The 25,989-nt window shown below is 40.3% G+C and overlaps 2 protein-coding genes and 1 pseudogene across 3 annotated transcripts in view; all 3 read left to right on the top strand.

The window, feature by feature from the left end:
- LOC125340045 (protocadherin alpha-C2) overlaps positions 1 to 25,989 on the top strand; it is a 136,407-nt gene that overhangs the window by 57,708 nt on the left and 52,710 nt on the right. The gene's annotated exons all lie outside the window — the stretch shown is intronic.
- On the top strand, positions 2,455 to 5,099 carry Pcdhac1 (protocadherin alpha subfamily C, 1). The gene has a single exon (XM_048331449.1). The coding sequence runs from the start codon at positions 2,473 to 2,475 to the stop codon at positions 4,948 to 4,950; it is 2,478 nt and encodes an 825-aa protein (XP_048187406.1). The 5' UTR covers positions 2,455 to 2,472; the 3' UTR covers positions 4,951 to 5,099.
- On the top strand, positions 15,372 to 15,482 carry LOC125340258 (annotated as a pseudogene).

Below are 25,989 nucleotides of genomic sequence, written 5' to 3'. Positions count from 1 at the left end.
CTTTTCCTAGATGTTGCTTTGTGACAAACTCTAGCTTATTTAACAAGAATTCAGTGTTATATCTAGAGTGAGGATTGCATAGGACAAGACAGATGTCAATAAGTAGGAGTTAGGTACTTTTTTTTTTTTTTTTTGCCAGTCCTGGGCCTTGGACTCAGGGCCTGAGCACTGTCCCTGGCTTCTTCCTGCTCAAGGCTAGCACTCTGCCACTTGAGCCACAGCGCCGCTTCTGGCCGTTTTCTGTATATGTGGTGCTGGGGAATCGAACCTAGGGCCTCGTGTATCCGAGGCAGGCACTCTTGCAGCTAGGCTATATCCCCAGCCCTGGTACTTCTTGACACATATGAAATCCTTTGGAAGTAGACACCAGTAACAGTTTAAATGGAAAGGCACAAAAAAGGGCAAATGTGAGAAACATGCAAAGGAGTTTTGATGAATATTCGCACGCTCATCCTGTTCTCACACCACAATCCATGCGAGTTTCTAACCCTGGGTAACACTGCAGGCTTGACTGCAGCTATAAACATAGGTACACTTCTCCAGGTGTAGTTCCTCAACTGGGAATGGAAAACTGGAAAGAATGATCTTTCATCTCAAAGCACTTAGCTGGACTGGCTGCATTACATTAAGATGAGGATTTCAAATGCTATTTTGTGGCACTGAAGCAGATAATTAGTTTGTGTTTTGAACTCTGATAAAATAAGTTCAATTTTTGTGGGCTGTTTTGCCTCCTAACAAGGTGTTTCAATAACTCTACTTAATGGGCTGGCACGTTTCTTGCTTTAATTCTTACCTGGTTCCTTAATTCATAAAGTCAAATTTACCAGAGTGCATTTGCCAGGTACATCACCTTATATCACATCTTGTTTCTTCCAGTTTTTTGGAAGAGATAGGGGATGGCCTTGTGATGTTGGGGGGGTTCACTCAGTAGAAACCTGGGTTATCACTTTTACTTTTGACTTTAGAATACAATGTTGGGTAAACCCCAATTACAACTGCTTAAATATAATAAAATATAATTTAAAAAAAACCCAGAACGTCGGAGCTGCCCCTTTCCCCACTATTTAAATAAACAATAAAAACGGACTTATTTTGAATTTATTAAGTAGTTGTGCAAAAGGGTTATACAATTCCATAAGTCAGGTTATGAGTACAATGCTTCTTGGTCAATGCCGCCCCTTTGTTCTCCCCCATTTTCTGCCTCCCCTTCCTCCCCTCAAATTACCTCACTTTATTTTTTACATAATGTACGTTGAATATGACTGCATAACACCTATATTTAAATGTACACAGAAATCCAGAGAATTGTGTCATTACCTACATGCGTCCTCACCTGGTTCCAACAATAATCAATACTTGTAGTCAGTTTTCTAGTCAAAATGTTATATTCTGGGATTTTCATTCCTTTTGTCTTCCATGTTTTGATTCTTGGAGCCTTGGATCTGACAAACGTGTTAAAAGAAGGATGTGAGTGAGAAACGCACTGTTTCACCAAAATCCTTTGGATCCGTTTTAACTGACCTCTCAGTGAAAGCAGCCGGGTTGTCGGCCGGGACCCGGTGGTGTTTGTGGTGGTCTAGAGATGAAGTCTCTTACAGAACGAATCATTACTCTGACTTCCATGTCCACGGCTGGATTGAGAGCGGAGTTGGAGGAAAGCGTGCCCTGCGCTGTTTTCTGAGGAGCGAGGGGACGGGTTTCCAGAGCTTTCCCGCCTCTCCTCGCCGTCCCAGGGCCCGGGGGACGCGTCCTCTTGGGGACCAGTTTGCACCTTTCTCAGGTTCTCGGTCGTTCCGTAAATCTGGCGCCCGCGGGCTCCGGGGCGCCCGAAAGCCTGAGTCCGGAGGACCGGGAAAGCGGCTCCCCGGCCCGAGCCGCCCCTCCTGGACGCCCCTTCCGAGCCCCGGGCGGCTCCTCCACCCGCGGCGGAGCGGCTGAGCCGCAGCCCTGGGCCGGGGGCCCCTGCGCTGGCTCCGGAGCCTGGAAGGCGGGGTCGATCGCGCTCCGGGCCCCGCCTCTCGCCCCCGCCCCGCGCGGGCCCCGCTGTCGGGGAATCCGTGCGTGCGTCCGCGCCCCCGGGACTCCGCGGTCGGCTCTCCCGGGCACTCCAAGGGCGGACCAGTCCGTGTCTCCCCGCGTCCTCCCGGTCCTGCCCGGCGCGGGTGGCCGGCGCCGCGGGCCGAGGTCCCGGCAGCGGCCCCGGGGGTGGGCGGACGGGGCGCCGCGCGGGTCCCTGCTCCGGCCGTGCGCCTCCGCTCTGCGCCCCTAGGCGGCGCTGGGGGCCCCTCGGCGCCGGGCTCGCCCCCACTTCGCAGACGGCGGCCCGGCCTCCAGCCTAGCCAGCCCGGCTCTTAGCGGGCCCGCCCGAGGGGGCTCCCGGGGGTTCCCGGGGCGCCCGCCCCGAGCCTGCCCTCCGCCGTGGCGCGCGCTCCCGGGCCCCGGGCCGGCGGAGCGCGGGCGCGCCGCGGGAGCATGGTGGGCTGGCGGGCGGCGGTGCTCTGGCTGTGGGTCGCCTCGGGCGCGGCCGCGGGGCAGCTGGAGTACGCGGTGGTGGAGGAGGTGGAGCCGGGCGTCGCCGTGGGCAACGTGGCCGCCGACTTGAAGTTGCCCGCGGCTGCGCTGCCCTTGAGGAACTTCCGCTTCCTGTCCGGCCACCGCGAGCCCTACTTCGGGGTGGACCCCGGGAGCGGCAGCTTGGTGGTCCGCGAGCCCGTGGATCGCGAGCGGCTGTGCGGCCCCCGAGCCGCCTGCGTCCTGACCTACGAGCTCGTGCTCCAGGACCCCGTGGAGCTGCACACGATGCGAGTTCACGTCCTGGACGCCAACGACAACGCCCCCCTCTTCCCCGCCGGGGACGTGCGGCTGCACATCCCCGAGTTCCTGACCCCCGGAGCCCGCTTCCCGCTCCCCAACGCCCACGATGCCGACGAGGGGAGCAACGCCGCGCTCAGCTACCGCCTCAGTGCCACCCCGCATTTCCGCCTGGAGATGGCTTCGCGGGGGGACGGCAGCACGTACCCGGAGTTAGTGTTGGAGAAGGCGCTGGACCGGGAGCAGCGGGTCTCCCACCCGCTGGTGCTCACGGCGCAGGACGGGGGGCGGCCGGCGCGCTCCGGGGACGCCCGGGTCACCGTCGTCGTGGTGGACTCCAATGACAACGCGCCCGTCTTCCAGCGCTCCGTGTACCGCACCAGGGTTCCCGAGACCGCGTCCAACGGGACCGTGTTATTTCAAGTCCAGGCCTCGGATGCGGATGAAGGCGCCAACGGCGAAGTCTGGTACTCCCTAAGCAACAGCACCCCCGCGGAGTGGAGGCACCTCTTTCACGTGCACCCGAAAAGCGGAGAGGTGCGGGTCGCTGCCTGGCTGGGCCCCCCCGAAACAAGACTGGAAGCCTACGTAGAAGCAAGAGACCAAGGCGCTTTCAGCCTAGCCAGCACCGCTAAACTGCTGGTGGAAGTCTCTGATGTGAACGATCATGCCCCGGAGATGGGCTTCGTGACTGTCTACAGCCCCGTGCCCGAGGATGCCACCCCCGGCACCGTGATTGCCCTCCTGAGTGTGACAGATGAGGACCTTGGTCTCAATGGTAGGGTCATTTGTAGCATGGCCAGCAGTGGGCCTTTTCAGTTGAAGGCTTCTTTGGACAACTACTACAGCCTGCTGACGGATGGGCCCTTGGACCGGGAGCAGACAAGTGAATACCAGGTCCTGATAACTGCCTCGGATGGTGGCACCCCCCCGCTCAGCACCCAAAGGACACTCACGGTGTCAGTCGCTGATGTGAATGACAATACACCCAGCTTCCATCAAGCACACCAGGAGCTTTTTGTGGCTGAGAATAATGGCCCCGGAGCCTCTTTAGGCCGAGTTTTTGCCAAGGATCCAGACTTGGGGATGAATGGCCATGTCTTTTATGAGCTGTTGGACGTTATTTCTGAAGGGTTGCCAGCCTCTAGCTTAGTGGTAGTGGAGCCGTCCAGTGGGGCGATTACTGCCAAAACTTCCTTTGACTTTGAGCAGCTCAGGGGCTTTCACTTTCAGGTGGAAGGCCGGGACGGGGGCATTCCTCCTAGAAGTGCAACCGCGACCGTCAATTTGTTTGTGATAGACAGGAATGACAATGCTCCGATCATTTTGTTTCCCTTGCCCAGAAATGGCTCTATCCCAGTGGAAATCGTACCTCGCTCTGCCAGAACTGGACATTTGATCACAAAAGTAGTAGCAGAGGACGCAGACAGTGGTTCCAATGCCTGGCTCTCCTACCACATCTCCCAGGCTTCTGACCCTAACCTCTTCAGTATTTCAGCTCATAGGGGAGAGCTGCGTACTGCACGTTTAGTTCTTCCCACAGACGCAGTTAAGCAGAGGGTGGTGGTAGTGGTTCAGGACCATGGAGAGCCGCCGCTTTCCTCCTCTGTCACTGTGGGTGTGCTGTTGAGTAACTCGGCCCCTCAGATCCTTCCAGACTTTGAAGATGTGTGGGAACCAGGAGGACAGCTTTCTGGGCAGAACTTGTATTTAGCAATTGCCTTGGCCTGCATTTCCTTCTTGTTTCTGGGGTGCTTACTTTTTTGTGTGTATACCAAATTGAGACAGAAGCCAGGTTGTTGCTCCCAGAGCTGCTGTCACTCTTCCAAGGATCTGAAGCATGGAAGAAGGATGACTTCTAATCCTTACATGACATCAGCCGCCGTAGATATCACTACAATTGAGAGACTTTCTCAAACCTATCTCTACCGGGCCTCTCTGGGGCTTGGTTCTGATAATAGCAGTTTATTTTTCTGTGGGGAATACAACGCTACTGACCTGAGAAATCTGGCCACTGGTGTAGGACTGAATATGCCAATATCCTGTGTTCAGATTCGCAACAGGAAAGGAGATCATGCAAATGTCAGTATCATGGTAAGCGACATTTTTTTGGATTTGATTCCTGTGACCAGGAAATAGATGCTAGGGGTTCTGAAATATTTCTTAGATAAACATTTGATAACGTTTAGTCAGTTAAAGTGAGCAACTCTTAACCAAGAATTCTGGGACTAGAAAAGTATTAGAATATTGTTGTGGCCCAAAAGGAACTTAAAGTTTGTTTTTGAGCAACCAGGGACAAACATAAAAACTTACTAAAACAATAAAAGAAATATTGCCCAGGGGTCTAAAATTAAAAATAATAAAGTACCAAGATTTTTTTTTGGGTAACACATGTGTAAGGCACTTTGACACCTGAAATGAAATGATGAATAAGATATGAGGCTTCACATTATGAGCAAAGTATGGAAAAAGAAACAACTCTTTAAGCCATTACAATATATTATGAAAAGGTGATGATAACCACAGAATATATAAAAATTACAGTGTGCATTCAAAGAAGGGAGAGAGAAAACATCCGGGGAAAGTGGAAGGGATCAGAAAAGACTCTGTGATAGATTCGTATTGTGAATGCTTCACTACACAACATACACTATATCCTGTACTTGTTAGGAATACTGCTGTGGCAAAATAATCTTTGAGGAATGCATCCCAAAGCACAGCCAATGACTCCAGTATTTTGTAAATACATAGAAATAATAACCATGTCTCAAGGCACTTGTAAGGAAGATAATACTATTGCATATAGGACTTGATAATCTTGTGTTTTCAGTGTATTTCACAAAGAAAAAAAAGATGAGTAATCCTGATGTCATAAACAATTTTATGTTTAAGGCTAGACTTACTACTCAATTTCCATTCAACTTAGATTGAATTTTCTTACTATTTAGAAGTCAAACAGACTTAGCAAATAGGAAACCGCCATATTTGAGAGTAGTGCATCTACTAAAGAGTGACGTGGTCAAGTATTTCCCATTTATCTATGGTGGCTTTTTACATTAAAAATTTATGATGGGAGGCAGAACAAAATTGTTTACATCACTACTAACAAGTTTGTATGATTACTTTCTGGCTTTTTATAAAAATCATGGATGCAAGAAATCACGGATGCAGATATTAATGAAAGGAATAAAACATTCCTTGTTTTATTCTAGGCAATGAAGGGGAAAAGTGAATTATGATTTACTGTCCCTCACAAAATATGTCCACTGCAAATATAATAGATTTACAGCCAGTATAAGTATGTATACTTAGTATTTTCACATGATATAATCTATAAGACGATTTCTGAATGAACAAGTATGTAAATATGCAAATATATGAATTGAGTGTTAACACTATTCAACATGGTGGGAGAAACTTTAACTTTCTTTTCTACTGTACGTGTGTATATGGTTGTGTAGTGGCCATTTGAAATATATGTTGATATTATTTTCTTCTTGATGACATGTATTAATGAAACTGCTTATTGGGGGTATTTTTTTGGTACTAGATCTAGCATGAAAAGCCTCTATTTTAGGGCTAAAGGTGTAAGGCTAAAGTTCTGTAGATGAAGAAAGAACTATTAGGGCCACACATCTAGTGAAATATTCAGAGAATGCTATGTATAGGATCTCAGTTAATTTTACAGGAGAAAACTGATTCACCCCAACATTCACATTTCAAGTACAAAGCACTTAACATAATGTTAATATTTTCCCGATCAAATTCCCTCTCCTCTCCTCTCCTCTCCTCTCCTCTCCTCTCCTCTCCTCTCCTCTCCTCTCCTCTCCTCTCCTCTCCTCTCCTCTCCTCTCCTCTCCTCTCCTCTCCTCTCCTCTCCTCTCCTCTCCTCTCCTCTCCTCTCTTCTCCTCTCCTCTCCTCTCTTCTCCTCTCTCTCTCTCTCTCTCTCTCTCTCTCTCTCTCTCTCTCTCTCTCTCTCCTTTCTTCTTTTCATCTTCTGTAACAAACAGAGATGAGAATACCATCACTACTATTCTGACTTGGAGAATACTAGTGAGAATACCACCAGTGAAGTTTGGAAAGTCAGGAACTATTTGAGATATACATTTTTTAACCATAAAAAGCAATTTGAGTAAGTCATAGGCAGGTCAACAACTCTAGAAGTTAGAAGGAAAAGTAACAAAAGGAAAAAAAAATCTGCTACCTAGCCATACCACTCCTAGACACACACCCAGAACATCACAAGCCAGGATACCAAAGAGACACTTGCACATCCATGTTCACTACTGCACTATTTACAATAGCCAAGTTGTGTAAGCAGTCATAAAATAGATGAGGGGATCAAAAATTGTGGTACATATACACAGTGGAGTTTTACACAGTCATTAGAAAGAATACTATTATGTCATTTGCAGGGAAATGGATAGACCCAGAGCAAATCATATTAAATGAGGTAAGCCAAGCTCAGAGAGAAAAGTGGTGTGTGTTTTCTCTCTTACGTGAAAGCTAGATCTAAAATACACTGGGACATGATAAATTATGCGGGACTCTAGGCACTGACATGCAGTGAGACCAAAGGAAGAGACTGTTAGGAAAGGAACACAAGGCAAAATGCCAAGTTAAGAAATGATTGAATCCACAAACGCAAAATGCCTACGTGCCTCTGATCATACAAAAAATATTTACCGAAATGAACTCCAGGAAATTGAAAGGAAAGTTTTTTTTTCTTTGCTGCTATTTTTGTTTGTTTTTTTTCTTTTGCCTTGTTTATTCATTTATTTGTCTTTAGGAGAGTAAAGGGAGGCACAGAAATGAAGGGTGAGAGGGTGAACAGATGCAGCAGTAGTACTCACTAGACACTATGTTGAAGATGAACTGTACAGTTTGTGGTTGGAGATGGAAGGGAAAAACTGGGAGAGAGCAAAGGAAGGGGTGGCATTGTCCAAAGAGAAATGTACTATTTACCTGATTTATATGACTGTAACCCCCCGTAAGCACCCCCCTGTAACAATAACAATTTAAAAAAGGAAAAATATGGTTAGTACTGGAGAAAAATGCCCCTCATTTTGTTCCATCTTTAAACTTCCGTGACTGATAAAGTAACAAGGATCTGCTATTTATGCAGGACTATTATGCTGTTCCATTCATTCAGCCGCACTATTATTATCCAGCTTTATTGGTACTATATGTTCAGATACCATTGGCTTATTTTTTTATGCAACAGGTAATAATTTCTTTTAAATGTGAGTGAAATAACTTCAGTGCACTTAGGGCATTTGTACTTCATACAGACATTTATTATTTGTTTCTCTTATTCAACTTCATGTTTCAATTTTTTGTGTGTGTGCCAGTCCGGTGGTGTGAACTCAAGGCCTGGGCACTGTCCCTGGCTTCTTTTTGCTCAGGGCTAGCACTCTCTCCTTGAGCCACAGTGCCACTTCCGCCTTTTTCTGTATATGAGGTGCTGAGGAATTGAACCTAGGGTTTCATGTATGCTAGGCAAGCACTCTACCACGAGGCCACATTTCCAGCCCCTGTATTGGCTATTTTTAGATAGCATATGTTAGTGTAGCAAAATGCATGAGAAACTTAGCATTAAAAATTGCATATGAGCTGGGCACTTGTGGCTCACATCTGTAATTCTCAGATTTACGGGGTTCTCAGGAGGCTGAGATCTGAGAATCATGTTTCAAAGTCATGAGAGTCATTTCTCCAATTCACCAAACGAGAAGTGAATTTGTGACTCAAGTGGAGGAGCACTAGCTTTGAACAAAAGAGCTCAGAGACAATACCTAAGTCCTGAGTTCAAGCTCCATGACTGACAAAAAAAAATTCCATAGGAGAATTATAATTTGAAATACTAATGCTATATTAATGTGTTATTGTTTCAGAATTAAACTAATTTTCCATGATATATAGAATATGGAACAGTTCCCCTTTGCAATGTTAGTTTATAGCTAGTATAATACTTTGGTGATCAAGGCATTTTATTTTTAACACACATTTCCTAAACAAACTTTCCCTAGGATTCTGAGATATTTCCTAACATCTATTTTAACTTTCAAACTGATGACCATACTTTAAAAAAATCATTAGAGTGCTGTAGCTAAGGAACTTTGCATGCATGTGAAATATAATTGGCTTAAATCACTCATTTATGCAATATAATAATATTTTTGTAATCAGTAAAAAGGAAAGAAAGATGGTATTATAGTTTGAGTGGACAGACAGTAAAGCAATATCGGGGAAACATATGAGTGGGAATGTATTGACAATATGTCTGATAATGTTAGTGACCTATTGATTTTTGTTGTCTTTAATATTTGCAGCATTCAGATGCAAACAATAATAATCCAGAGACTAAATTCACTTAGCTGAGTTGCAATGAAAGTAGACTAAATTGCTAAAAGGTTTTCCAGTGCTCAATTGGATAGTATTTGAATATCACAAATGTCAACATTTGGCAAGACATCAAGTGAATATGGAACAAAGTCTAGGATTCTGACTGAAAACATTTTGGGATATAAGGATTTGTTGGAATAAATCTTAAAAAAAAAACCCTAAATGATTGATAAAAGATGAACACTTACAATTTTGATTGATGGGATAAGAGAATGGCTCAGAATATAAATAAGTTACAAGTCTTTTAAGCTGTACATATGAAAATAAAAGTATAGGATAATTTCCTCAGCACACTATAAACTCAGAACAGTATATTATATATCCATCTGGAACCTGTTTTGGAGTCTAGGAATGAGTATATAATCACATTCTCTGTGCTCTGCAGAGAGAGAGAAAAGCCTTTTTTCCATTCCATCCTAAATTCTTGCCTGTTCCTAGAGCCATCTGGTTGCCATCTACATATGTTTGGTTTCTATAGAGGCTCCCTAATGCCGTATCATCAGAGATGTACTGTCTGGAACCAGGCACATTGTAGTTATCTTTTAAAATCTTAAAGCAAAGATTGCAGCTGTTTTGTTTAAACTCAAAATGAAGTTGACAGCAAGTAAGAACAACAAATTAAGGCGTCTTAAGTGAGATGGCTCGTCCCCGTAATCCTAGTTACTCAGGAAGCTGAGATCTGAAGATGGGATCTGAAGCAGTTCAAGACAGGAAGGTCTGTTGAGATGCTTTATCGCCAATTAAACACTGAAACACTTCTCCCCTCAAACTGGAAATGCAGCTGTGGTTCAGGTGGTAGAGGTTCTAGCTTTAAGAAAAAAAAAAAGCTGAGGGCTGGCATTTAGGTCCTGAGTTCAAACCCCATGATCAGCACGCTGCATGCACACGAAATACCTGCGCGCGCGCGCACACACACACACACGAAGCATATCTTAATACTGTTTTTTAATTTCATTTTAATAGTGGGGATTTTGAATCTATGTTTTCTACGTATTTCTTTTCTTTGTTTCTCTATCTGTGAGTCTGTCTGTCTGTCTCCCTAGTACTGGGTTTGCACCTATGTTTATCAATCAAGATTGGTTTGTCCTCTCCTCCCATCCTCTTACCCCTTTCTTCTCCTCCCCTCCCCTCCCTTTGCTCCCTCCCTCTCTTCCTCTTGGCTTGCTTGCTTGGTTGGCACTTGAGCCATGCCTCCAGCTGTCATTTTCTTTTCTCTTCAGGGCTTGTTATTATCAAGGTTATGATGGCCCAGTTAAACTAGTTAGAATTTCTATCTCCCTATTTCTATCTCCTTTTCTCTAATATTTTCCAGTGTTTAAGCTTGGTGATATATTTCTCCTAGCTTTTGGTTTGTTTTTTTTTTTTTTGGTGGTTTTCTTTTTGTTTTGTTTTAGTCAGTCATGGGGTTTGAACTTAGGGCCTGGGCGCTGTCCCTGAGCTCTTTCACGCAAGGCTCTAGCACTTGAGCCACAGCACCACTTCCGGCCTTTTCTGTTTAAGTGGTACTGAGGAATAGAACCCAGGGCTTCATGCATGCTAGGCCAGCACTCTACCACTAAGCCACATTCCCAGCCCCTGAACATTCTTTCCCATGTCTTTTGTTACAAATATTTTGCATTTTTATTGGCTGTAGAATTCATAGTGGAAACGGGCTGGGAATATGGCCTAGTGGCAAGAATGCTTGCCTCATATACATGAAGCTCTGGGTTTGATTCCCCAGCACCACATATGTAGAAAATGGCCAGAAGTGGCGCTGTGGCTCAAGTGGTAGAGTACTATCCTTGACCAAAAAGAAGCCAGGGACAGTGCTCAGGCCCTGAGTCCAAGCCCAGGACTGGCAAAAAAGAAAAGAATTCATAGTGGGAGCTAATGGATGATAAGGTATGTTTTCTGTTCTAATACATGCTACAAACATTTCCCCAAATTAGTTGGACCAATGTGCTCTCTCACCAGCATCATTTGAGAATTTTACTTACTCTAGATCCTTGTAATATTTGGTATTACAAGTTCCTTTAATTTTCATCATTATAGTGGTATGACTAATATTCATTTGTGTGTGTGTGTGTGTGTGTGTGTGTGTGTGTGTGTGTGTGTGTGTGTGTGTTGTGTTGGTACTGGGGCGTTCCTTTATGTAATTTTCCAAAGTCAGATTTATTGATCATTTGGAAAACATTGGCTCACTGAGCTATGCAGATCTTTCAAATGTGGATGCATGTTAGCATATAATATAAAAAAATCACATTTTCAGCATGACCTTTGCTCATAGATACCCAAATTGCCTACAGATCACATTTTAAGAATCACTGTTCTTGGAGGGCGGGGATTGGGGAGGAGTGAAGGTGGCAGAAAAATGAGGGAGTAGATAACAAGTTTGACAAGAAATGTACTCACTACCTTACCTATGTAACTGTAACCCCTCTGTACATCAACCTGACAATAAAATTAAATTAAAAAAAGAATCACTGTGCTAATGCAATTATCCTTGTTTATTTACTAAGTGGAACTTGTAGAAAGAAACCCCTCCCTCTCTAGCTGTTTGATCATTCTGAGGCAAAGTCACCTGAGAAAGGCAGGATAAACTCTTTCGCTATATTTAGCAGTCTTTACAATAATTATTTGGTTCCATAGTGTCCTACAAAAGGGACTAATCAATTTGTGTGTGTGTGTGTGTGCGCGCACGCACACGCATGTGCCAGTGTCAGTACTGGGACTTGAACTCAAGTTCTTTGCTTCCACTCAGCTGGCACTTTTTACCACTTGAGCCATACTTCTAGTTCCAGGCTTTGCTAGTTAGAGACAAGAATATCTCTGGTTTCTCTGCTAAGGCTGACATCAAACCCCAATCCTTAGATCTCAGAATCCCAAATAACTAGGATTATAGGCATGAGCCACTGGCATCTGGCCTCCTTCTTGCTTTTTGTTAATAGAAACTCCTAATTTCAATGAGGTTTAATGTATCAATATTGTCCTTTATACTCACTATTCATTTTGTCCTTTCAAAAATGTGGTATTCTTCAAGGTCATGATGATGTAACTCTTATCGTCTCCTAGAACGTTGTTCAATAGAATTTCAGATATGTTGGGACATACGTGTGTGTGTGTGTGTGTGTGTGTGTGTGTGTAATGACATGTGATTGTTGAGCACTTGAAATATAGCCAGTCAAACTGAGAATTTGAATGACTTATGTTACTGATTAAGCTTAAATATAAATAGCCATATCTGGTTAGTGGTTGCTGTAGTTCCAGAAGCTTTCTTGTTTTAGCTTGAGCATACAGATCTTAAGTCACCTGATACTGTGTTCTTAATATGATATAATGAAGAAGTCAGGATTCATTTTTTCCTGTGCATCAACCCAGTTGGATTTTCTATATATACACAACATTAACAGCTGAACAACCCAGTTGGATTTTCTATATACACAACACAGTTATCATTGTGCTGCTGTTAGTAGTTTCTTACTATCATTTCTCCAAGTTTACAAATTTGATTTCCTTATGTATCCAAGATGTTTCTAAAAGTACCCTTTGAGTTTAATTTTGGGTGCTGTTTTCATTTGGAAGGTTTCTAATTGGTTAAGTCTGCTATAACTTTTAGTTTTCTCTTTTAGTATTAGTTTTCTCTTTCCTGCAATTTTTTTTCTTTTTTGTCTGTCAGATGGCTTGAACTCTGGGCATGGGTGCTATCCCTGAGCTCTTCAGCTCAAGGATATTGTTCTACCACTTGAGTCACAGCGCCACTTCTGGTTTTCTGGTGGTTAATTGGAGATAAGAGTCTCACGGACTTTCCTGCCCGGGCTGGCTATGAACCACAATTCTCAGATCTCAACCTCCTGAGTAGCTAGGATTACAGGCGTGAGCCACTGGCACCCAGCTATTTCCTGCAAAAACATTTAAAGCTTGCATTTTATTTTTAACTTTAAATCTCTATCCAATATTCTAGACTCTAAGTTTGCAAGTATGGTTTTGTTATATCATTTCAGTTGCTTTTCTTTCTCACAGCTGCATATTTTCATGCATGCCAGATTTTTGTTGACTTGTGATAGTTATTACTCTGAAAATATCATTTGTCAGAAAAGTTTAGATGAAGGTACTTCCTTTCAGGATAGGCTTTTATTTACTTCTGTTAGTGCCTGACTTCTACAGCCTGTTAACAATGTTAAATAAAATTTAAGTCTTGAAGGTCCTTGGATATTTAGAATATATGTTTTCAGCTGGAAATATACACAATGTCCAATATACAGTCTGAAGTTTATAAGTATATATTTCTTCCTGTTTTTTCCTCATCATTCCTCTAGGCTGGAGATTGAAGGATTTAGTTTTGTTATACCAGTAGCTAGAGAATTTGGCTCTTTGGCATTTAATATTAATATACTTTGGAGGTCCTATAACAATCATGTTTTGGGCACATCCTGGTTTTTAATGTTTACTTATTCACCTCATACTTTTCTGAAATTTTGCCCACATTTGTGTTGATGAATGGTTTTAAAACAAATGGTGAGTCCAGTATTATGCTGACTTCTCTGGGGTTAGGGTCCATCCAGAATTTGTCCCAGGAGTTTGCAACTATCTTGACAGATTCCGAAGCCTTTTCCAAGACAATTGTTTTAATATTTCATTCAGAATATTTAGTTGCTTTCAGTAGGATGACTGCTGTGAATAATTTAGGATGCAATTACCTGCTATTCCCTATTCTACCATCTAATCACTAGCATACTAGCATCTAAGTAACACTGAAATGCTTTTGTATATATCTTAAAATATTTAAATTACTTTTCCCTTGAAGACAAAAGTATCTTGACTTCCCAAAACTTTGATATGATATATATCTCTTATTGATTCTAGAAGAAAATTATTCAGAAATAACATCTATGAAATATTTACTAATAGGACACATGCTTTTCCCCAAAATATTACAAAATCAAACTTTATTAAAGGGATATTTCTCACTTTACTTGACATGAAACAATTTTCATATTCCCCTACTTTAGTCATTCCACTTGATAAACACATTTTTAACAGAAAATAAGATGTGGAAAGAAATAAGATATGATTCATATCATTAAAAGATATTTAACAGTAGCTGGGTGTTGGTGGCTTACACATGTAATCCTAGCAAACCAGGAGGCTGAGATCTGAGGATTGTGGTTCAAAGCCAGCCCAGGCAGGAAAGTCCATGAGACTCTTATCTCCAATTAACCACCAGAAAACCAGAAGTGGCACCGTGGCTCAAGTGGTAGAGCGCTAGCCTTGAGCTGAAGAGCTCAGGGACAGCGCCTAGGCCCAGAGAACCCCATGACCGACTTAAAAAAAAAAAAGATATTTAACAGGCATGTAGCCCATCAATTACAATACAATCACATTCAATCTAAAATTAAAATAAAACCATACTCCATAGGAAACTCAGAGGGGAAGCAACCAACTTAGTATAGTATTTGTCAAAGTACAGGATAGGAAAGGAAGTCTTTAACAGAATAATCAATACATCGGGAAGCAAGGGAGTATAAAACGGGAGAATGTGTATTTCAGTTACCATGAACTTATGGTGTTCATAAGAAAACATAGAAGTGGCTGAAAATAGTTTTATTTAGCTGAAGCATACCGTATGTATACAGGCAAGTGTCTTGTCAGATTTCTAGGTAAATCAAATCCATTTCAAGGGAATTAAAAGATCCCTCAACCTAATGATGAGGATTTTAGATTTTATCCTACAGAGATGGAGAATCAGTAAACATGAAAAGGCATCAGAGCGGGGCTGGGGGTATGGCCTAGTGGCAAGAGTGCTTGTCTCCTATACATGAGGCCCTGGGTTCAATTCCCCAGCACCACATATACAGAAAATGGCCAGAAGTGGCGCTGTGGCTCAAGTGGCAGAGTGCTAGCCTTGAGCAAAAAGAAGCCAGGGACGGTGCTCAGGCCCTGAGTCCAAGCCCCAGGACTGGCCAGAAAAAAAAAAAAAAGGCATCAGAGCAACTAGTCTACTAAGTATTATCACTTGTACATCACAGGTAGTTTGCAAAAAGAAGAAATAACCTGTAATACCAACACCCAAGTACAGTTACAATTATGTATTGATGTAAATCCTAAAAAACACTTCCATGAACATTTTAAGTGTGTGGTGTTTTACTATAAAGTTAATTTTAATTTAAAATAGACTGAAGTATTATACTAAAGGAGAGAAGGTTTAGCACTTCCCTTGACGAGGATAGAGGAGATCTTTGATTCAGACAACATACATATGTCACCTACTTTGTGACGTCTAACCATCATCCAATAAATAAATGTAAATAAGGTGAAATTCTGCAAAATATGTAATTCAACATTTTTGTTTCAAATTTAAAGTCTTAGATTATTGCAAGGTATTTGTCATCTTAAAAAATGACAGTTATGGGGGACCACAATAACTCAGATTGTTTCCATAGTAAATGGTGACTATATGAGAGATGCTCACAGTGTCTTTGTACACTAGGAGTCGAAAATTGTGAACTTAGAAAATCAAACTATTTTCAATGAATAATTATTTAGATCACTGTATAATTAATTGAGTTAAAATCGTATAAAAGTCCCTGTATAGTAGATGTGGATCCAAATAATTACACATTTTATATTCACCAGTGCTAACAATAATTAAATGGCTAAGAGCAATGTTCAGAAAAGCAGAACATATGAAATATATAGAAATGAGATTTTAATGAGATGAAAGGGAAAACTAAAATTTCATTGCATAAATGTGGTGGCATATGTATTCTTAGGATGAATGTTTTGTGTGTAAATGTGTATGTGATGATTCTGGGGCTTAAACTCAGTGTCTGGGCACTGTCCCTGATCATTTTTGCTCAAGACTACTGCTCTACCACTTGAGCCACAGCTCTACTTCCAGATCTTTGGTAGTTAATTGGAAATAAGGGTCTCAGGGATTTCCTGCCCATGCTGACTTTGAATCAGAATCCTCAGATCTCAGCCTCCTAAGTAACTAGGATTACAGGCATGCTTCATCACTGACAAGCTTCTTAGAAAGAATTTTGCAAAAGTGTATTTTTCCAAAGTTAGCTGGATTTGGACTTGTGGCAATAAGATTGTTTAACAAGGTTACTGACATTTTTTTCCCCAAAAATTTACACTTAAAAACAAGTACACAAACCAGCCCAGGCAGAAATCTGTGTGAGACTCTTTATCTTCAACTAACCACTAAAAAGCTATATTTGGAGCTGTAGTTGAAGTGGTGGAGTACCAATCCTTGAGCAAAAGCTAAGGGGGCACTGCCCAGACTCTCAGTCCAAGTAGCAGTACTAGTACAGACACGCACACACACTCACACACACACACACGAACAAGCATGTGGAAAAAATATAGAGTTTAAATATAAATATTTCAGTAGCAGAATTATATAGTATCCATTGTACAAGACCAACCTGGAGGAAGGGAGATTAGACTACTATTAAAATACCCAGTTAATAAATCATAGAGATTTACACTGAGCCTAGGAGAAAGAAATTTAATATGATTTGAAGGAGAGAACTGACAGGGCTAAATTTCTAAATATGAGGAATAGAGTAAAACAACAAAGAGAATCTATCAAGGTTCTTGGAAATGATGAGTTCAATTTTGGCAATGTCATTCAAGTAAAGGTAGATATCAATTGAGTTCAGAGAAAGGCTGGATTGTAAAGAGAGATTTCATCATATATAAAGTTAACATCTGGGGCTGGGAATATCACCTAGTGCTCGCCTCATATACATGAAGCCCTGGGTTCAATTCCTCAGCACCACATATATAGAAAAAGCTGGAAGTGGCGCTGTGGCTCAAGTGGTAGAGTGCTAGCCTTGAGCAAAAAGAAGCCAGGGACAGTGCTCAGGCCCTGAGTCCAAGCCCCAGAACTGGCAAAAAACAAAACAAAGTTAATACTTCATGATTGAGTGTGAATGGAACAATAAGCAATGTACAAAGTCAGAGGTAGAATGAGAAAACTAAAATCCTTTTTTTGGGTGGGAGATGGGGCAGTCCTGCAGGGGTCTTGAGACTCAGGGCCTGAGCACTGTCCCTGGCTTTTTTTTGCTCAAGGCTAGCACTCTGCCACTTGAGCCACAGCACCACCTCTGGCCATTTTCTTTCTTTGTTTCTTTTTTGTTTTTAGAGGAGTATATATTTATTATACTATTTACAGGACAAGATTAAATGCTAAACACAAATACACCATATACAATATGTGATTATACATATGTACAGATATAAGATGATATGAAGATGACAGACAGACATAAGAGAAAATCAATGTTTAGGAAAATAATTTTCAAGGGTCTACACCTTAGCCTTACAGAAAAACAATTTACTCCACAGAGGCCAATTGAGTTTCCTAGAAAACTAGAGTGAAATTGAAAAAAAAAGAAGAAAAAGAAAAGTGATTTGGGAATAGTTCAGATTTTCTAGTCTTTTTTTAAATTGTCAAACTGACATACAGAGCGGTTACAGTTTCATACGTTAGGCATTGGATACATTTCTTGTACTGTTTGTTACCTCCTCCCTCATTCCCCCCTCTCCCTCTCCCTTTCCCCTTCCCCCCTGACTTGTTCAGTAGATTTACATTAAACAGTTTTGCAAGTATTGCTTTTGTAATTGTTTGTCTTTTTTACCCTGTGTCTCTCGATTTTGGTATTCCCTTACAGTTTCCTAGTTCTAATACCTGTATACACGGTTTCCAATGTACTCAGATAAGATACAGAGATAGTGAAGGTACGACCACAGGAAGGGCCTCTGGCCATTTTCTATATAAGTGATGCTGGGGAATCGAACCCATGCATGTTAGGCAAGCACTCTACTCCTAAGCCACAATTCTAGCCCAAGATTAAAATCTTGTGGAAAGTATTTTAATGTCAGAAAGAATCAAAGAAAGAATGTACTGGAGAAGAAATAGTAGGCAATGAACATAAAAATCCAGGAAAGAGTGCTTTATACCAAACAAAGGGGAGAGTTTGAAGAATACTTTGATTGCAGTTGTAGATTATCACAGAAATCAAAGTGGTCTCTGATGTATTCATTATGATGCTCTTGCACTCTGCTAAAAGCAGCTTCAAAGGGTAAAGATGCAGCCTCGTAAGCTTATAGTTAGTTGACAAATGGCTATAGGGTTTAAAAGGTTAGTGATTAGAAAAGTTGGTAATTAAAGGTCGGACGTCTCTTAGGTGGAGCGGAAGATCATATTTTCTACTTCAGATGACTTAATCAATGTTTTATACATTTGAAGACCCACAATTATCCTGGCTACTATAGAAGTCTTTTCAGAATTTGTCTGCGTAGAATAGGATGAAGCAAAAGTACAGTGTTCTAATCAAATGTTGATTTGGACTTTATTCCTCTAATTTATATACTCACACATTCTAACAGTAACTATCAGATTATTTTGCCTTGAAACATCTTGACAAGTTTGAGCACTTCTTTTGGAAGGTTCTGGGGTTTCCTACTATTTTTGTATTTTACAACTCTGTTGAAGCTCTGTGGTGACATTTGTATGTTTCTCCTTAGTCGTGAAGTGAGACATTAGAACTTCCCTTATTTCTCATAATCACCTATTTCACTATATAGTTCCTATCATTTCAGAAACATCTCTGTTCTCAATGTACAATTAATATCACTTTGTTTCTTCTGTAAATGATTGTAATTAAAAATATCATCTTAACCTCTCAGAATACTTGAGGGTATAATTGTTCTCTGACACAATTGTCTTTGGCAGCCACATTTGGGACTATTTTGGAAAATACTAAAAATACTTTTGATCAAGTCTAATAATTAATTGCAAATTGCGACTAAGCCAGATTTTTTTGGTATTCCCCATTTGAGCACTCAGAAGTAAAATAGATATTCAGGAAGTGAATAAGACAGAGTTTGCCATTTCTGTTCTGTTGATATTTGAAAAATGTCATGCAATACAGCAATATTTTACATTTGGCTTCTTCTCTTCAAAAGAGAAGTATATTCTATATCTCCTTCAAAGTGTTCTAAGGTTAATGACACCCTGAACAGATATTTAATTATTAATGTGAATAAGATTAAATGTATCTCCTGAGCTCCTGTCCTCTGTCACTAAGAATTAATTTAAATATTGACAAAGTTATAGGAGTGCTGTATGTATACTGGTTCACTGTCAGTTACAATTTGTGGCTGTGATGTCTCAGAAGTTTTGTTTCACTGAAAATCAAATGGACTGAATTGTCGTGGTGGTCCTTACATCTCTCAGAAGAGCAAAGGGACCTAGAATTTTGAGAGTACCAGCTTGTGCTTCTTATTTGGTATCATTCATAATCTGTTGCCCTTGGGCTCACAAGTGTTTCACTCATATTGAGTTTACCACCAAACAAGAATTACCTTCTGTGTGGTAAATAAGAATTCATGCTCTTACTTAAAGGTTTGATATTTCTTATTTAATTTATGTAGCTGATCAGAAGAGCAAATTATGAAATTTTAATCTTTAATTTTGAATATTTTGGGTCCCATCTGCTTTACATACTTGAGAAACACTGTTTTTATTCTTATAATTTATTTATCAATTAGTAAATAGTTCTTTAGAAATTCTCTGTTGCAAAGTATATTCCTAGGTGGTCTGATTGAATTTAAGAGCTTTTTTTCTTTTTAGTTTATACAATGGATGAATATTCTCTTTCTCAACACATAGTGTGGAGTATTTATAACATCAATAATTTAATTTATATCTAGGGTATAAAATTATTACTAAGAAGCTGTAAGTCCCAAGAATACCTTGGATATAAAATAGTTTAAATAAAAAAAAAAACAACTATATGGGGGCTGGGAATATGGGCTAGTGGTAGAGTGCTTGCCTCCTATACATGAAGCCCTGGGTTCAATTCCTCAGCACCACATATATAGAAAAATCCAGAAGTGGCGCTGTGGCTCAAGTGGTAGAGTGCTAGCCTTGAGCAAAAAGAAGCCAGGGACAGTGCTCAGGCCCTGAGTCCAAGCCCCAGGACTGGCAACCCCCCCCCAAGAAAACAACAACAACAACAAAAAAAAACAACAACTGTATGCAATTAAGGCAAAGGTATCTCTATCTCTCTGTCCCTGTCCTTGTCCCTGTCTCTCTCTCTCTCTCTCTCTCTCTCTCTCTCTCTCTCTCTCTCTCTCTCTCTCTCTCTCTCTCTCTCTCTGTACTGATATTAGGGCTTGAACTCAAGGCCTAGGCACTATCCCTTAGCCTTTTTTTTTTTAACTCAAGGTTGATGTGCTACCAGTTGAATCACAGATCTGCTGATGGTGTTTGGTGATAAGATTCTCATAGAATTTCCTACCTTGTCTGGCATTGAACCATAACCCTTATCTCTCAGCCTCCTGAGTCGCTAGGATTGCAGTCATGAGCTACTGGAGCCTGGTGATATTGCAGTTTTTATAAATTTGCAGATTAGCTGTGTGGGTTCTCCAACTTGGTTCCACTTTTGAAATTTGCGTTGGCTAGTGTAGGACATTCATACTTTTAAACAAACTCTAGGATCAGCTTGTTAGTTCCTACAAAACAATATTAGTTAATTTTATTGGGAATGTGTTGAATGTATAGAGTAATTTGGGGAGATATGACATCTAAACATTGAGTCTCTGTTTCATGAACATATAGTCTTTCATTTATTTGAGTCTAAAAATTTCTCTCAGTAATGTTCAGTAGTTATTAGTGGTGAAAGTTGTTAACCTATTCCTAAATATTTTATAGTTTTAAAATAATAAATGAACTTTATTTTTTTTCCCTTTTCAATTCATTTGCTAGCATATAAAGCACAGCTGTATATCTGTAAGCACAAGACTTAAAGATTCCTTGGAATTTTATCAGTAAAGAATCACATCATTTGCAAATAGAAACATTTATTCCTTTCTATCTTTTATACTCATTATTTCTTTCTATTACTTCATTACAATGGCTAAGAGCCCTAGCACAACATGAATAGAAGTGAGCGTGAACATCTTTGCCTTATTACTTATACTTAGAGAGAAAGAGTTCCTCTTTTTCCAGTAAGTGTTAGGTTAGCCATAGATTCTTCATAAATACTTTATTAAGTTGGGGAAGTTTTATTTCTGGTTTGGTTGCTCAAAGTTTTCTCATGAGTACGTGCTGAATTTTGTTAAGTGATTGCCCTCTTGAGCATACAGGTTGCTTTTTTATCCTATTGATGTGTTGGTTACATTTGTTTCTGAACATGGTTTCCATTGCTTAAATGAACTCCATGTAATTGATAATATTCTCTCATCTTGGGGTGGGCTTGTGCCTCAGTGGTACAATACATGCTAAGCATATGAGACCTTGGGTTCAATCCTCAGCATTCACCCAACATAGTCTCTCATTTTTAATATCTGCATGATTTGTAGTGACAATAATTCTTTCTTTCTTGGCATTTTTTATATTCTCTGTCTCCTTCTCTTTCTATATATCTGTCTGACACACATTCTCTCTCTCTCTCTCTCTCTCACACACACACACACACAAACACACACACATTGTTCTGGCTAATTGATTGAGGATTGATAAGTTGTGCTTACATTTTTCAGGAGCCAGCTTTTGGCTTTATTGACAGATTCTCTATTGCTTATTTGTTTTTATTTCACTTATTTCTGCTCAATCTTTTCTCTATTTGGGGGATTTTGTACACTTTTTTTTTTTTCGCCAGTCCTGGGCCTTAGAATTCAGGGCCTGAGCACTGTTCCTGGCTTCTTTTTGCTCAAGGCTAGCACTCTGCCACTTGAGCCACAGCGCCACTTCTGGCCGTTTTCTATAAATGTGGTGCTGGTGAATCGAACCCAGAGCTTCATGTATACAAGTCAAACACTCTTGCCACTAGGCCATATTCCCAGCCCCATCTATTTGGGGGATTTTGCTTTGCCCTTTTTTAGGCTCTTTAGACTTATTCTTAGATAATTAGTTTATAAAGTTCTTTTTAATAAACAAAGTTAAAGCTGTAAATTTATCTCTAAGAACTGCTTTATCTAGCATACTTTGACATGCCTTTTTGTTTTTCATCATTTGAAAGTATGTTCTAATTGCCTTTAGGATTTACTTTTTCATTCATTGTTTATTTAGAACTGTGCTCAAATTTACAAATGTTTACAGTTTTACTAGATATCTTCTTACACTTGACTTCTAGTCTAATACTTTTTTTGGGAGGCTGAGAATATGCTCTGCATAATTTCAATCTTTTAAAAACTTATTTGGACTTATTATATAGTCCAAAAATGTGTCTGTCTTGGAGAACACACCAAGTGCATTTGAAAAAGTGCTGTTGTTAAGTATAAGGAATTATAAATATAATTATATTCTATTTTTCATATCTCTATAGTTTTTTTTGCTAGATGTTCTATCACTTACTTAAAGAACAGTGTTAAAATCTCATATTTTGTCTCCTTATTTGTGTCTATTTTTACTTCAGGTAATTTGAAGCTGTGTTACTAGGCATACCCAATTATAATTTTTATAATTTACTTATTTTTGAAACTTTTATCATAATAAGGCTCTTTTTGGGCTAGTTGTGCTTGTCAAATATATTTTATCTGACATTAATATGTATCATTTAGTCCCATGCTTACTGGTATCACCTTAAAAATTCAGTTCTTTCCCTTTTTTCCTTCTTCCCTCCTTGCCTCCCTCCCTGCCTCCCTCCTTCCCTCTCTCCCTTTCTTTTTCTCTTGCCTTTTAAATTCAGGATATTATATTTTCTAGGCAAGTGCTCTACCATTTGAGCCATGTCATAACCCACTGTTTGTTTCAAGTGACTTTACAGAAAGCATATTGTTAGACTTGCTGTTTCGTTTTGTTTGTTTGTTTGTTTGTTTTTGGCCAGTCCTGGGGCTTGGACTCAGGGCCTGAGCACTGTCCCTGGCTTCTTTTTGCTCAAGGCTAGCACTCTGCCACTTGAGCCACAGCGTCACTTCTTGGCCGCTTTCTGTATATGTGGTGCTGGGGAATTGAACCCAGGGCCTCATGTATACGAGGCAAGCACTCTTGCCACTAGGCCATATCCCCAGCCCCCTCGTTGTTGTTGTTTTTTTGTTTTTTAATGTACTAGTACTGGCATTAGAACTTAGGGACTGGGCACTGCCCCTGAGCTTTTTTGCTCAAGGCTAGCACTCTATCACTTGAGCTAAAGCTATACTTCCAGCTTCTTTGCTGTATAATCAGAGACAAGAGTCTCATGGATTTCCCAGCCTGCCTGGCTTGGAAGTGCAATACTCAGATCTCAGCCTCCTGAGTATTTAGTATTACAGGCATGAGCCATTGGTGCCCAGCAATCTTGCTGTTTTATCAGTTTTGCTTTTCTTTGTCCTCTAATAGCACAGTAAAATAAAGTATGCCTGGAGATAATTTGTTTTATTCCATACTTATATATCTATGGTAAAATTTAATTTGTGAATTAGGTACACTAGAAGATTAAAAACAATAACTTAAAACAGAACCTTATAACAATAAAAAGCTGTGTGAATATTTTCTCTCCATCTCTCAAATATCTTGTTGTTCTGCACTGTATTTTCAGACCATGGTTGATCACAGGCAACTGACATTGTGGGACATGAAACCACAGATGAAGGGGGACTACTGTACTCTCAAAAGCCCTCTGAGAGTTGATAGTTACTTTGTGTAACTGACATAGAACAATTGTACATATTTACAAGGTAGTATAATATTTCAATGCATTTATATAGTATATAGTGGTCAGGTTAGAATAATAGCACATACATTACAATACTTATCATTTGTTTGTGCAGCGTACATTCAAAATCTTTTCTTTTTGTTATTTAAAATGTACAATAAATAATTGTTAAATGTCATCACTCTACTATAGAACACTAGAATGTACAATTGTTGTTTAACTGTTCTTTAGACAAACTCTGCTCCTTCTTGTCTAGAGGCTACAGCTCTCTTTTGAGATTACTTAGGAAAGTGGACTCAGCTTTAGAACTGATGTTTTAATATTTTGATTAAATATGTAATTTATCAGAGGATTAAATTTAATGCTTTTTTATTTCTTGGTAATGGGCCAAATACATATTTATATAATTAAGTACCAATGAACATATATTCCTTTTCTTTTTTTTGCCAGTCCTGGGGCTTGGACCCAGGGCCTGAGCCCTGTCCCTGGCTTTCTTTTGCTCAAGGCTAGCACTCTGCCACTTGAGCCATGGTGCCACTTCTGGCCATTTTCTGTATATGTGGTGCTGGGGAATTGAACCCAGGGCTTCATGTATACGAGGTAAGCACTCTTTGCCACTAGGCCATATCCCCAGCCCCAAACACATATTCTTAAAGATATAAACTCCAACCTTACTGGATATAAGGTGATGATTTTAAACCCACAATACATTAATCAACTTAAGTAAAATAAATCCAAATAAATAGGCTGAATTTTCTAGTGAAGCTGTGATATCATGTAATATACTTTTCATGGACATCGTATAATATAAATTATAATTTCAGTCTTTTATTAAAGAGAACAAAATATTTTGGTAGACATGATTTTATGTTTCTTCCTTACACTATGAGCTGAAACTTTTGGAGACAAGTCAGAAGTAAATGAATTGGCTTATTTAGCATTAACGCAGTGTATGAACAGACATAAAATTTAAGGAAGCATTTTGGTATGTCTAACTAAAATTTAAATATGAATGGTGTGTGTGTGTGTGTGCGTGCTCACGCGCGCTGCTCCTGGGGCTTGAACTCAGAGTTTGGGCACTGTCTCTGAGCTTATTTTGCTCAAGGCTATTGCTCTACTCCTTGAGCTACAGCTTCACTTCCAACTCTTTGGTTAATTGCAAATAAGAGTCTCATGGACTTCCCACCTGGGCTGACTTTGAACCACGATCCTCACATCTCCTGATTAGGATTCTAGGTGTGAACCACTGGCATCTGGCTAAATGTGACTACTTCTAACTGATCACCTCTCAGGCTAAACATATAAACATCTGTATGAACACACTTTCAGAAAAACACATACTCAACTGTGGAGTAAAGATATGCTAGCCATTGCATAGATCATCTGTACAATGAATATTATATAATCAGAACAATGAATATAATGTCTCATTCTACTACAGATGATCTGTGAAATGACTATTATGTTACTTTTACTAAGAAGGAAGAAGTACTTGATGTAGTACTAACATAGAAAGATGTATGTATATGATATATGTTAAGTAAAAAATTAAAAATAAAATTGTGAATAAAATATAGAGTGTTATTTCATATTAGTAAAATCTCTCCCTCTCCCTGTCTATATATGTAAATGAAAATTTAGAGGGATATGCAATTGTCTGTTAGTAGCCTAATTGCAGGAAAATGTCATTTTATAAGACTTTCACTTTCACTTAGCAATTCTGTATACATTGAATTTGGTTTAAGAGTATGTGCCTTTTAATCTGGGAGCTGTTGGCTCATGCCTGTAATGCTAGCTATTCCAAAGACTGAGATCTGAGGATCACAGTTCCAAGCTAGCCTGGGAAGAAAAGTCTATGAGACCCATCTCCAATTAACTATAAAAAAGCTGGAAGTAGAAGCTGTGGCTCAAGTGGTAGAGCACTAGTCTTGAGTAAAAAAACCTCTGGGATCACCTTATGTGATCATATGTACATAGCTATTGAGCTATTGTGATCAGCTGCTAGGACTATCCTAGACATATACTAATTATTACCAATGCGGGAAACAATAGTCTATGTTTCTTTGGGTGTGGCTCACTTCCCTTAGTATTTTTTTCCAAGTCTTTCCATTTCCTTACGAATGGGGAAATGTCATTCTTTCTGAT

This window comes from Perognathus longimembris, chromosome 22, assembly GCF_023159225.1.
Source record: "Perognathus longimembris pacificus isolate PPM17 chromosome 22, ASM2315922v1, whole genome shotgun sequence".
NCBI lineage: Eukaryota > Metazoa > Chordata > Mammalia > Rodentia > Heteromyidae > Perognathus > Perognathus longimembris.
The sequence above is the reverse complement of the archived record's forward strand: the minus strand, read 5'-3'. Positions and strand labels throughout refer to the sequence as shown.

Coding starts and splice junctions, on each gene's coding strand:
- Pcdhac1 (XM_048331449.1), top strand. CDS start 2,473: ATGGTGGGCTGGCGGGCGGCGGTGCTCTGGCTGTGGGTCGCCTCGGGC.